General features: G+C 44.7%; 1 protein-coding gene and 1 long non-coding RNA gene across 2 annotated transcripts in view; one reads left to right on the plus strand and one right to left on the minus strand.

Moving 5' to 3' along the window:
- Positions 1 to 13557, plus strand: part of LOC134945726 (uncharacterized) — an 889695-nt gene that overhangs the window by 483242 nt on the left and 392896 nt on the right. The window lies entirely within an intron of this gene.
- The window catches only part of LOC134945721 (perforin-1-like), a 31217-nt gene continuing 22545 nt past the window's right edge, over positions 4886 to 13557 (minus strand). Inside the window, exon 3 of the mRNA XM_063935173.1 lies at positions 4886 to 6513. Coding sequence (XP_063791243.1) covers positions 5785 to 6513 — 729 coding nt within the window. The 3' untranslated portion in view covers positions 4886 to 5784. The remainder of the gene's footprint in view (positions 6514 to 13557) is intronic.

The raw sequence follows: 13557 nt of genomic DNA on the forward strand, positions 1-13557 counted from the left end.
GCCTGCACACGGGCCTCCTAATCTCTAGAAACGCCCCTGTATAGATGAACACTTACAATCTATTATTGGTCCATTTTCTACCTTTTTAAATAAAAAGATTAAAAAAATTAGCCCCAAAAATTGTCCGGGTCAATTTACACATCGTGATCGACCAGCCATATTCTTGTCCCATTCATTTCAATGGGTTTTCCAGAGTGTACTGTACGTATAGAGTCACATTTTCAGGAGCCTGAAGGCAGAATAAGTATTTACTAGAGGCCTGACTGAATGTAGATCTGTACTGGCTGGTACAGTAAGTTAGGGTTTGTGGTCAGGGAGTAGGTGACACAAAAGGCGTAAGGACAACATGACACAGAAATGTCAAAACAAGAGGAGAATATTTAACAAAGCAAGACATTGACTCACAGTACCCACATGGTACCCATATCACACAGAGAGTGTACAGTACATCACACAGAGGGTGTACAGCACATCACACAGAGAGCGTACAGTATATCACACAGAGAGCGTACAGTACATCACAGAGAGTGTATAGTATATCACACAGAGAGTGTACAGTATATCACACAGAGTGTACAGTATATCACACAGAGTGTACAGTATATCACACAGAGAGTGTATAGTACATCACACAGAGTGTACAGTATATCACACAGAGTGTACAGTACATCACAGAGTGTACAGTAGATCACACAGAGGGTGTACAGTATATCACACAGAGTATACAGTATAACACACAGAGAGTGTACAGTATATCACACAGAGTTTACAGTACATCACACATAGTGTACAGTATATTATACAGAGAGTGTACAGTACATCACACAGAGAGTGTACAGTACATCACACAGAGAGTGCACAGTACATCACACAGAGAGTGTACAGTACATCACACAGAGTGTACAGTATATCACACATAGGGTGTACAGTATATCACACAGAGGGTGTACAGTATATCACACAGAGAGTGTTACACAGAGGGTGTACAGTATATCACACAGAGGGTGTACAGTATATCACACAGAGGGTGTACAGTACATCACACGGCATGTACAGTACATCACACAGAGAGTGTACAGTACATCACACAGAGAGTGTACAGTACATCACACAGAGAGTGTACAGTACATCACACAGAGAGTGTACAGTACATCACACAGAGTGTACAGTATATCACACAGAGGGTGTACAGTATATCACACAGAGGGTGTACAGTACATCACACGGCATGTACAGTACATCACACAGAGAGTGTACAGTACATCACACAGAGTGTACAGTATATCACACAGAGGGTGTACAGTATATCACACAGAGGGTGTACAGTACATCACACGGCATGTACAGTACATCACACAGAGAGTGTACAGTATATCACATAGAGTGTACAGTATATCACACAGAGAGTGTACAGTATATCACAGAGAGTGTAGAGTATATCACACAGAGAGTGTATGGTATATCACACAGAGATTGTACAGTATATCACACAGAGTGTACAGTATATCACACAGAGAGTGTACAGTATATCACAGAGAGTGTAGAGTATATCACACAGAGAGTGTATGGTATATCACACAGAGAGTGTACAGTATATCACACAGAGAGTGTATGGTATATCACACAGAGAGTGTACAGTATATCACACAGAGAGTGTATGGTATATCACACAGAGAGTGTACAGTACATCACACAGAGAGTGTACAGTATATTACACAGAGCGTATACAGTATATTACACAGAGAGTGTACAGTACATCACACAGAGAGTGTACAGTACATCACACAGAGAGTGTACAGTACATCACACAGAGAGTGTACAGTACATCACACAGAGAGTGTACAGTACATCACACAGAGAGTGTACAGTACATCACACAGAGAGTGTACAGTACATCACACAGAGAGTGTACAGTACATCACACATAGGGTGTACGGTATATCACACAGAGAGTGTATGGTATATCACACAGAGAGTGTACAGTATATCACACAGAGAGTGTACGGTATATCACACAGAGAGTGTACAGTACATCACACAGAGAGTGTACAGTACATCACACAGAGAGTGTACAGTACATCACACAGAGAGTGTACAGTACATCACACAGAGAGTGTACAGTACATCACACAGAGTGTACAGTATATCACACAGAGAGTGTACAGTACATCACACAGAGAGTGTACAGTACATCACACAGAGAGTGTACGGTACATCACACAGAGAGTGTACGGTACATCACACAGAGAGTGTACGGTACATCACACAGAGAGTGTACGGTACATCACACAGAGAGTGTACGGTACATCACACAGAGAGTGTACGGTACATCACACAGAGAGTGTACGGTACATCACACAGAGAGTGTACGGTACATCACACAGAGAGTGTACGGTACATCACACAGAGAGTGTACGGTACATCACACAGAGAGTGTACGGTACATCACACAGAGAGTGTACGGTATATCACACAGAGAGTGTACGGTATATCACACAGAGAGTGTACAGTACAGCACACAGTGTACAGTACATCAGACAGAGTGTACAGTACATCACACAAAGGGTGTACAGTATATCACACTGAGCGTGCACAGTCAGTCACACAGAGAGTGTACAGTATATAATATTGAACCATTGCAACATGTTAGACCATTAGCAAGTTTTCTGGTCCGTGCTGTCTTCCTAATTCACCAATATAAGCAGGCATAGGATATGAAGATGCATTATGATGTCAGGAAGATGCAGATTACTACATAACAGGCCCATTCTATGTTTTTACTCCCCCTGGCTACATATCACCAGTCAGCACTGGCTGCGAGCGTGCACTAACCCATCTATAGTTAAATATACTCTGAGTGCGTTGTTAAAACTATGGGCATATTAATGTATGACTATTGTCACCCTTATGGAAAACATCTCTATTGTCATCTTATGGAAAATGTACTCAGTCACTGGCCACTTCCTTCCTGTATACCCTGGTGTAACCAGTATATAATACGTGTCTGACTGTTGTGTTATGTGTGGCCAGGAAGCTGTATGACAACGCTCCTCAGTGACCACAGGCAGAAGCGTGCCTTCTGCAGTCTGATGCCTGACAGCGCCTGGGGCACAGGATTAAAGCACCAACAAACCTACAGTCAAAGTTGCTTTATATATACTAATCCAAATCACATATATATGTGTAACAGCTTCTATACATTGAGGGTCTACAGTACATCCGCAGCTCACACCATCCGCCGGATAGGCTGCATGTGTATATTTCAGTGAACACACCAATTGCAGAGTTGTTCCTTCTAGCATTGTTCGAGCAGCTTTGTATATCATGTCGGCATTCATCACCCTAAGGCTAACCTAACCCTGTTGACATTTTCACTATGTCGATTTCCATTAAAATATCCAAAACTGACATTTCACATATGCCAACAACTTAGATGTCGGCATTCTAACCGTGCTGACATAATAACAACAACAATATTCTACTGTCGACAATATTGAATGTCGACACAGTTCTGTTTGAGCAACCTCAATCTCACTCCATGGTAACGCTGAGTCTGCATATGATGGCATACCATGTCCAGATCGCACAAGGAACACACGTTTGCCAAACTAAACCATTGCAGGGCAGGTTTTAAGGATGTCCATGTTTGAGCACAGGTGACAATTAGTAAGTCAGTCAATTTGATTTAACCATCTGGACTCAATCATGGATATCCTTAAAACCTGGACTGTAAAGGAGGAGTTTGGGAAACTGAATTAAGGATTTCCATTTAGTGGAATAGAATTCTTAAGGCTACTGTATTACAGCTTGACTAAAGCTGACGCTGTTTAATTAAACAAGTAAATGTATGTCATTTCCTTCCTGTTTACGGTTGTTAGGCCAAGAGTATTTTGGACCCAACATGTTAAACTTGGTGCTAATATTTCAATATATGAAATGATACTGCATAGTAAACAAATTTAAAATCACCCTCCCCCAGAGCACCCCTCCCCTTCTCCTCCCCCTGCCCAGTCCTAATTGCACAGGTAAGGCCTGGGCTGGTGCTTGTTTAGAGGGCTGCAAATTAGCAACGCGCCCACCCTTCCCCATCCCAATCCAGATATCTCCGGATCCATGTTGAAAAGTGGTCTTCTTCTCAACCCTCCCCGAGCAGCTTTGGAGACCCTGGGAAAGAAAACTCCGGGGGTAACAGTATATTATATAGGGGTTTCTAAGACCCTAGACCCTAAAACCAACACAAAAACAAATCACATTATTATTTTTAAATTTACATTGGAAAAAAAAAAACTTCATTTACAGACTCCCCAAATCCTAATGTATTCATTTACTAATACTTTACTTACAACACTTTGGGGGCGATTCAGCATGAATCGCAATTGTGTTGAAGTCACTTTTAGGCTCGCCGGTGCGCACATGTGCAAGGTCTTAAACTGCGTTCTCTTCAAAACATAGTCTAAGTCCTGGGTGGGGTGGTGATGGGGCATTGACGCAGCGTTTTGTGGGCATCGACGCACCGCTTGGGGGGATGGGGTGCTGCCCGGACAATGCAGGCATGTTCGGACCATTTGTGGGGCAGGCCGCGGCGGCTGCGTGACGTCACACGCAGCCACTGCGACCCAAAAGATGGATATAGCGATGCGCTCGCATATCAGTGAAAAGGGTTGTGATTTGTTGCACTTATTTTCTTTTTTCATCACTTGTTATTTTCTTCATTCTTGTTCTCACACAGCCCAAACTGAAAACAATGAATGACATAACTTCCATGCACGGTCAGGGAATAGCGACCATTTCCCAACATTGAGCAGTGCTACTCTATAGTGTAGAAGGGCTATTTTGTTTATGGTCATTTTTTTTCACATAGATCAAGAAAGTAGTAAACAGAGGATTTGGGAGCCACGAATGTTTTATTCAAAGCTTAATTCAAAACTGTGCGTGTACTTTTTATTTTTAAATAAACTTTTTGGCCTTTTTGCAAAAGTGGGGGCATGACAACACCAAATAGCATTTAATAAATTAAACTTAAAGTTTTAACCATTTAATTCTTCCATTAAACAATCTTTACTTTGAATCGATTACATTTCAAATTAAGGTATAATAAGAGTCTTCTGCATGAACCTTGTTTTACGCAACGGTTTGCTACCCTGTTACCTCGCACCTCGCTAATCATCCCTCATCTCCTCATTGCCCTTTTCCATCATCAACAGTCCTCTCAATCACTCCATTTGCAGTTTCTGGAAAAGTACGGGCTATTGCTACTGTCCCAACTGAAATACCCCATCAGGATACCATGCTTCTTGGCTTGTTCCTCCAAGTCCCATGGCATCATACTTGGTGGACGTGCTCTAAAGTTAAAAACCTTAAGACAATGGGCATTTGTTACTTTCACTTTGTTTGAAGAACTTTAGGAACAAGCCATAAGGTTCTGCTTCATACAAGGATAGATGGTGATCAGGGAGGAAGTGAGGCCACAGTCCTTGACAATGAGAAGTGGACAGGAGAGTGAATGTGTGGATATTGAGCATTAGATGTAGAGAGCAGCAGACTGTGGGTTCTGATGAAGGTGTGTGAGAGGAGTTTGAACTTGATTTTGTATAGGACTGGCACACGGAGGTGGCAGAGGTATTGAGTTGATAGGCGGAAGAACAGTAGGTTACAATTATCTAGGCAAGGATAAGATTGTACTGTGAGTGGATGTATATTACACATAGAAATTGTAATGCTCTTGTATATATCCCTTTCATTGCCTCCCAGTGCACCTGACAGCTAGGAAACACCCACAGAACGCTAGTTGGTTGAAGCTACGTATTCCCTGCAGCTCGGGCCGGTCAGGTGAGACATGCATTGTGCACTGACTTTAATCATCACACTCCCATGCTGTAGATAACAGAGCTCGGGCTTCTCTCCACTGCCGATGGGTTTCTGACACGACCCAAGCAAGTCATCGTCATATCTGTTATCTTCATCCCAAACCTCCACCTTCAAGATGGATGCAGAGCTCAGTTGTACAACCCCAAGCTCAAACCTTATATTCCATGTAGGATTATTATTGTTCCATATTGTCGGAGTCTGACCACCTTGCACCCCAAAACTGTATTTCACATACGCATCGGTCTTAGATCCGTAATCACCCCAGAGATCTGTGGCCTTCTGTATAGTTACCACTAATTTGGCTAGTCCTCTTTTAGAAGGGCAACAGTTAGTGCTCATACCTTGACCTCCCTGACCGCCATGACACACGCATGTACACTCTGCCCCAGCACTCGGCACGGAACCCGCGGGGCAGGAACAATTCCCGCTTAGCGCCTTCCCCATGATGTAGTCACTGATGGCCTTCCTGAGGTTCTCCTTTTGTGGCCCTTTGAATCTGACAAGATTGTGGATGGGTTCCAGGGCATAGGAGATGGTATCAGGGTTTGTCTTTAGGCTGTCCATCCATGTGTCAAAAGCTGTGGCGCTTTCTGTGTTCTTTATGTCAAAGGATAACTGATCGAATGTAATTTTCCCACCACTTATCTAAAATGAAAGAAGATGAAGAAAAGATGGAGATGTTGTTATTCAGGCATAGATGTATAGAGCTTCCTAAAGAGCGGAGACGTGGACAAGTTGCCCAGAATAACCAATCAGCTTCTTCCTGTTGTTTTATAGAATGCACCTGATGAATGCTGCCTCAAAGCTGATTGGTTTTTACTGGCAGCTTGTCCACATGCCCACTTCTCCTTGATCCTCAGCCCCTAAAATGGTAACAAGAATCCTTCTGGCAATATGCAGAGGTCTAATTTGACAGGTACTGAAAGAATGTTTTAGTCCCAGTCAGTTTAAGTCTTAAATAATTCTTAATTCTGGGTGTCCTACACAGGACAGGTGAACCTCTTGCATTGTGAGAAAGTTTTCCCTAAACAGACAATTAGCCTCATCTAACTCTGTATTACACATTGTACAAATGGGAACCATTAACTTATAAACTCCGCTGTTACACAATGGTGAAGGAAGTCTTAGATCTTATCTGTTGCCTCTCAGGCCGCCGATATAAACGTAGAAAACTGTATCTGCAGCAGGCGCTGATCGTTCCTCTCTGCCGCTTATTGCTGGTAGTTTATATAGAAATGATAACCCTGTGATAATAGATAATTTGCACCAATCATGGTTGGGCCAACTGCATTAGTGTTCCGTGATGTATATGGGTTGGGATGGATATGCAAGGGCGGTCGTGAAGCTGGCGGCCAGAATACCAAACGCGGCATCCCGATGCTCAGAATTCCGACTTGGGAAGGTAAGCATACTTACCTTCCCAACCTTTCCGCTCTAATAGTAGCCAAATGATTACTGTATGGCAGTGGTTCTCAAACTCGGTCCTCAGGACCCCACACGGTTCACGTTTTCCATGTCACCCAGCAGCTGCTCTGTGTATCACCAACTGTCACATTTTCAAAATCTACAGGTGACCTGCAAAACATGGACCGTGTGGGGTCCTGGGGACTGAGTTTGAGAGCCTGTGCTGTATGGGATATATAGCGAATTTTCACTTGTGTATTATTAGCACCACACCAGATTCAGGTTCTGGCACCTGGCAAATAACATTTTAGACCAGGTAATTGTTTACTAACATACAAACAGAAGTAAGAAGTAAGTATATAAAGTTATAAACAGAGTTTGGCGACTACGTTCCACACTAGTAACATCTGGAGGGGGGGATGCTGAAAACAGTGGGAGGTTCTGATGAATTAGACTGTACTTGGATTCTATTATGTACAGTGACTACAATCTTCCACAAAATTGGGACCCTGTTACAGGCTGAGTATCCCATATCTTCAAACGTAGACTCAAGACTTTCCTGTTACTCAGCATTCCTATAATGTTCCTGTAGTATCTTCATACTTCTGTATTTTATGAAAAGCTGTTCTAGACTTCATTATTTTCTGTACTATATTATGCTATGTGTCTGATAAGCACCATGGGGTATATTTACTAACATTCGTAATTCTCCCGATTTGGTGGGAGCATAATCACGAATGACATCGAAAGTGTAAAACTGCAACTTTTTGAATTTATTACGGCTAATTTACTAAGCTGTCGTATTCTGCATTTTCGTTTGTTCCGATGTCGATGTCATTCGTTTTTCCCCCCGGTTTTTTACGGCAGTGATTTGCAAAACACTGCCGACTTTATCACCATGAATCACGGCCGGATCTGTGTGATCCGTGCTGGGGTTCATTGTGCATTTAAAAAAAAAAAAATACTGCAAAATAAAAATAAAAATTGCGTGGGGTCCCCCCACCTAAGCATAACCAGCCTCGGGCTCTTTGAGCCGGTCCTGGTTGCAGAAATATGGGGAAAAAATGGACAGGGGTTCCCCCATATTTAAACAACCAGCACCGGGCTCTGCGCCTGGTCCTGGTTCCAAAAATACGGGTGACAAAAAGAGTAGGGGTCCCCTGTATTTTAGAAACCAGCACCGGGCTCCACTAGCTGGACAGATAATGCCACAGCCGGGGGTCACTTTTATACAGTGCCCTGCGGCCATGGCATTAAAAACCCAACTAGTCACCCCTGGCCGGGGTACCCTGGGGGAGTGGGGACCCCTTCAATCAAGGGGTCCCCCCCCAGCCACCCAAGGGCCAGGGGTGAAGCCCGAGGCTGTCCCCCCATCCAAGGGCTGCGGATGGGGGGCTGATAGCCATGTTGAAAAGTGAAAGATATTGTTTTTAGTAGCAGTACTACAAGGCCCAGCAAGCCTCCCCCGCAAGCTGGTACTTGGAGAACCACAAGTACCAGAATGCGGCGGAAAAACGGGCCCGCTGGTACCTGTAGTACTACTACTAAAAAAATACCACAATAAAGACAACACACACACACCTTGACAGTATAACTTTAATACATCCATCCACACCACCATATACACATACTTACCTATGTCCCCACGCAGGTCGGTCCTCTTCTCCTGTGGAATCCATGGTGTACCTGTTGAATAAATTATACTCACCAAATCCAGTGTAGATGGCTCCTCTGTAAATCCATTTGTAATCCACGTACTTGAAAAAATAAAAAAACGGATACCCGACCTCGCACTGAAAGGGGAACCATGTTTTCACATGGGTCCCCTTTCCCCGAATGCCAGGAACCCCCTCTGACTTCAGTCCAAGAAGGTTCCATCAGCCAATCAGGGAGCGCCACGTTTGGCACCCTCCTGATTGGCTGTGTGCTCCTGTAGTGTATGACAGGCGGCACACGGCAGTGTTACAATGTAGCGCCTATGCGCTCCATTGTAACCAATGGTGGGAACTTTTAGCTCAGCGGTGAGGTTACTCTCGGTCAACCGCTGAGCTAAAAGTTCCCACTTTTGAAGGGGTCCCCACTCCCCCAGGATACCCCGGCCAGGGGTGACTAGTTGGGTTTTTAATGCCATGGCCGCAGGGCACTGTATAAATGTGACCCCCGGCTGTGGCTTTATCTATCCAGCTAGTGGAGCCCGGTGCTGGTTTCTAAAATACGGGGCACCCCTACTCTTTTTGTCCCCCCGTATTTTTGGAACCAGGACCAGGCGCAGAGCCCGGGGCTGGTTGTTTAAATATGGGGGAACCCCTGTCCATTTTTTCCCCATATTTCTGCAACCAGGACCGGCTCCAAGACCCCGAGGCTGGTTATGCTTAGGAGGGGGGACCCCACGCAATTTTTTTTGGCAAAAATAACACTTTCCCACCCCTTTCCACTGAAATACATGCACGGATCTCATGGATCCGTGCATGCCTATCCAATCACGGGGAAAAAAAGCAGGTCTGTTTTTTTTTAGCACTTTATTACGAATTGTAATTTTGCACTTTTTAGTAAATGACCGAGATTCATACTTAAACAGCCGCGTTTTGACCGATGGTGTATTCATTCGTAATTTGACACATGACCTTCCAAAAAAATACGAATGCCCTCATCACTGCCGTGATTTGAGTTTAGTAGATTCCCGAGATGACACTTTGAAGAAAAAACGGCATCTCGGTCAAAATCGGGAGCTTAGTAAATATACCCCCTTGAGTCCTGTTGGAGAAACAGCGCTATATAAATAAAATTATTATTGTTATTGTTATTATTATTATTATTGTTATAGGCTAATACAGAAGTGCTCCCCCTCATCCCCAACCTAAGTTATAAACACATTAAATAAAAATAATGAAAATAAAACCTATCTTTTATATACTATCTTTACATGCCGGACCGGCCAACCAGTGATCAGCACACAAACTCTGGATCCGCTTGCTGGGATGTGTATTATAGGAATAGAGCCATAGGTAGGAGAAATTAGGAGACTGTCCATGGCAGAAGTATAGGGAGAGCCCGATCATTATATGTACACACAGCCAGGGCCGGTGCTAGGATGTTTGGCGCCTCCCTGCAAACTATAAATTTGCGCCCTCTCTCCAATACTTATTAAAGGGACAGCACGCACCGAAGGCACGTGCCACAAAAAGGGGTGTGGTCTCACAAGGAAGGGGTATGCCGACACAATTGTTCCCCCAATTTACATTACGCCGCACAGTAACACAATCTTATTCACATTACACCGCACGCAGTGTTCCTGATTCATATTATCGCACATAGTAGTGTCCCTTAGTCACTTTACAATACAAAGTAGTGCCCCTTATTCAGGGCTTAAAGTGGACCTGGAGAGTTGCCAGATCTACACATTTGTGCCCTAATCCCCATACTGTCTAAATGAGCAGTGCGCACCTCAGCAGCGGGTGTGGTTCATAGGCTCAACAGTGTCTAGGTCGACCACTGTTGGTCGACAGGGATGCTAGGTCGACAGGGTCTCTAGGTCGACATGGTCTAGGTTGACAAGTTAAAGAGTCGACATGAGTTTTTAATGTTTTTTGGGTGTCGTTTTCTCAGTACAGTGATCGGGAACCCCAATTAGTGCACCGTGTCCCCTAGCATGGCGAGCGAACTTCGGGCACGGTGCCTCGCTTTGCTACCGCTGCGCTCGGCACAGGTTACTATTCCCAATTGTAGTCCACGTGGATCGTAAAGTATGAAAAAGGAAAAAAATAATAATAATTATTTGAAAAACTCATGTCGACCTTTTTAACTGTCGACCTATAACACGTCGACCTAGAAACCCTGTCAACCTAGTGACTGTCGACCAATAATGGTTGACCTAAACATTGTCGACCTAGTAACTGTCAACCTAGAGACTGGAACCCCTCAGCAGCGCCACAGGCTGATAGAATCCATGCCACGCCGCATTGAGGCAGTAATTCATGCATAAAGGGCCGGACCAAGTACTGAGTACATATGCGTGATTATACTTTCCAGACGGCCGACATTTCTGTATTTAAATCCCTTTTTTATTCATTTTATGTAATATTCTAATTTTCTGAGATTTTGGATTTGGGGTTTTCATAAGCTGTAAAACCACAACCATCAAAATTATAACAAATAAAGGCTTGAAATATCTCACTTTGCATGTAATGAGTCTATATAATACAGAGCCATAACTACATGTGTGCGAAGTGTGCATTGCACACAGCGCACTTGTACTTGGAGCGCACTGTGCGCTTTGTCCCCGATTGGCCGCCCTTGAGATGACAGCAGGCAGCGCTGGCTTCTAGTTCCGCGCGTCCTGCCAGGGGAGAGGCTCACAGTCCCATGTCCCGTGCAGTGCAGGGTACGAAAGCGGCCTGCCGCTGTGTGAGGACTGCGGGGGGTGTCCGCATCCTGCCGCTGTGTGAGGACGGCAGGGGAACGGAAGCAGCAGCAGCGGGTAATGTATCTCTCCCTGCAGTGTCCTGTGTGACAGCAGCGCTCTCCCTCCCGCTCCCCCACCTGCTGTGCAGAGCTGACAGTCTGCCTCCCTCCCCCCCCAGTGATAGCCTGCTGTAATGTGTAAAATGAGGGACTCTGCTGCTGTAATGTGTAAAAAGTGGGACTCTGCTGCTGTAATGTATAAAATGAGTGACTCTGCTGCTGTCATGTGTTAAATGAAGGACACTTCTGCTGTAATGTGTAAAAAGAGGGACTCTGCTGCTGTAATGTGTAAAAGAGGGACTCTGCCTGCCATAATGTGTAAAAAGAGGGACTCTGCTGCTGTAATGTGTAAAAGGGGGACTCTGCCTTCCATAATGTGTAAAAAGAGGGACTCTGCTGCTGTAATGTGTAAAAGGGGGACTCTGCCTGCCGTAATGTGTAAAAAGAGGGAATCTGCCTGCCGTAATGTGTAATAAGGGGACTCTACAAGCCGTACTGTTTAAATGGGGGCTCTACCTGCTGTACTGTGTAAAAGGGTGCTCTACCTGGCGTAATGTGGAAAAAAAGAGGACTCTACCTGGCGTAATGTGTGTAAGTGGCACTACTGTGCGTTATCATTTGAATAATGAATTATTTTGTGGCCACCATCCCTACCCATGAAGCCATTCCTCTATATTTTTGTTGCGCGCACTGGCCCTATTTTAAATTAAAGGGGGGAGGGGGGGCGCCGATGCTATTTCTTGCACACAGCGCTAAAATGTCAAGTTACGGCACTGATATCATATATTCGTTTCACCTTTTAAGTTGAATTACTGAAATAAATTAACTTTTGCACAATATTCTAATTTACTGAGTTTCACCTGTATCATACATACATTACATACATACATGCATACATACTGTACATGCACACACATGCAATATATACCGTAGCTCTGGTAAACAATAACAATTGGAAGCACACACTTGCCGCAGGAGCATTCCTTACAGTAGAAAGAAAGGGTTTCAAAGAGTTAAACTCCCTGATGTCAGGGTGGGCTGCCCTGAGCACACTCAACTTCCCCTGTATCAGTATGTAGAGGGGGAGGGCTCAGAGACCACAGTGCAGGGAGAAATGTTCTTTGCTTCAGCAGCCAGGAACAGAAAGTGAAAGCAGAGTCAGCAGACATCCAGTGTGGATGGAGTGAAACCTCTCCTGTGTGCCCTGCTGGGAGGGGGAAGGAGGGGATGAGATCAGAGGGTGCACTGTATCCTCATGCTGCCGACACCACTGCCTATACTGTCTGACAGGCGCTGTGGCAGTCGGCAGCAGCAGCAGAGTCACAGAGCAGGGAGTAGGAAACGCTGGTGGTTGGGGAGTCTCGCACGGCTGATCCTCTCCTGCCGGACAGCCAACACCCAACAGCTACAGGCGGGACACTCTGGGAGAGCTGGTGTGAACTGCGCAGGCTGACTGTGTATCAGCTCTGGGAGCATGGGCAGATACGGTGTCGGCGCGTGACGTCATGACGCGCGTGACATCCGCACCCTCCAGGATCCTGCTCTCCAGGCTGCAGCCAGGCCTTGGTTTTAACTATATTCTCATCTAATGTATGTAATGGCTGAAAACAACACTTAGAACTTAAATCTACAAAAGTGTTGGTGGGTTCCCGCCCCTCTTTCTCTTATCCAATAAGCAGGAACCCAACTATTGTCAGAAGAAATCAGATAAGTATGGCAGATATGTATCAAAACTTGGCGAGAGATAAAGTGCAGAGAGATAGAGTACCAACCAATCAGTTCCTGTCATTGTACACTTTATATTATCCTTCTCCAAGCTTTGAT

This window comes from Pseudophryne corroboree, chromosome 7 (genome assembly GCF_028390025.1).
Source record: "Pseudophryne corroboree isolate aPseCor3 chromosome 7, aPseCor3.hap2, whole genome shotgun sequence".
Taxonomy (NCBI): Eukaryota; Metazoa; Chordata; class Amphibia; order Anura; family Myobatrachidae; genus Pseudophryne; species Pseudophryne corroboree.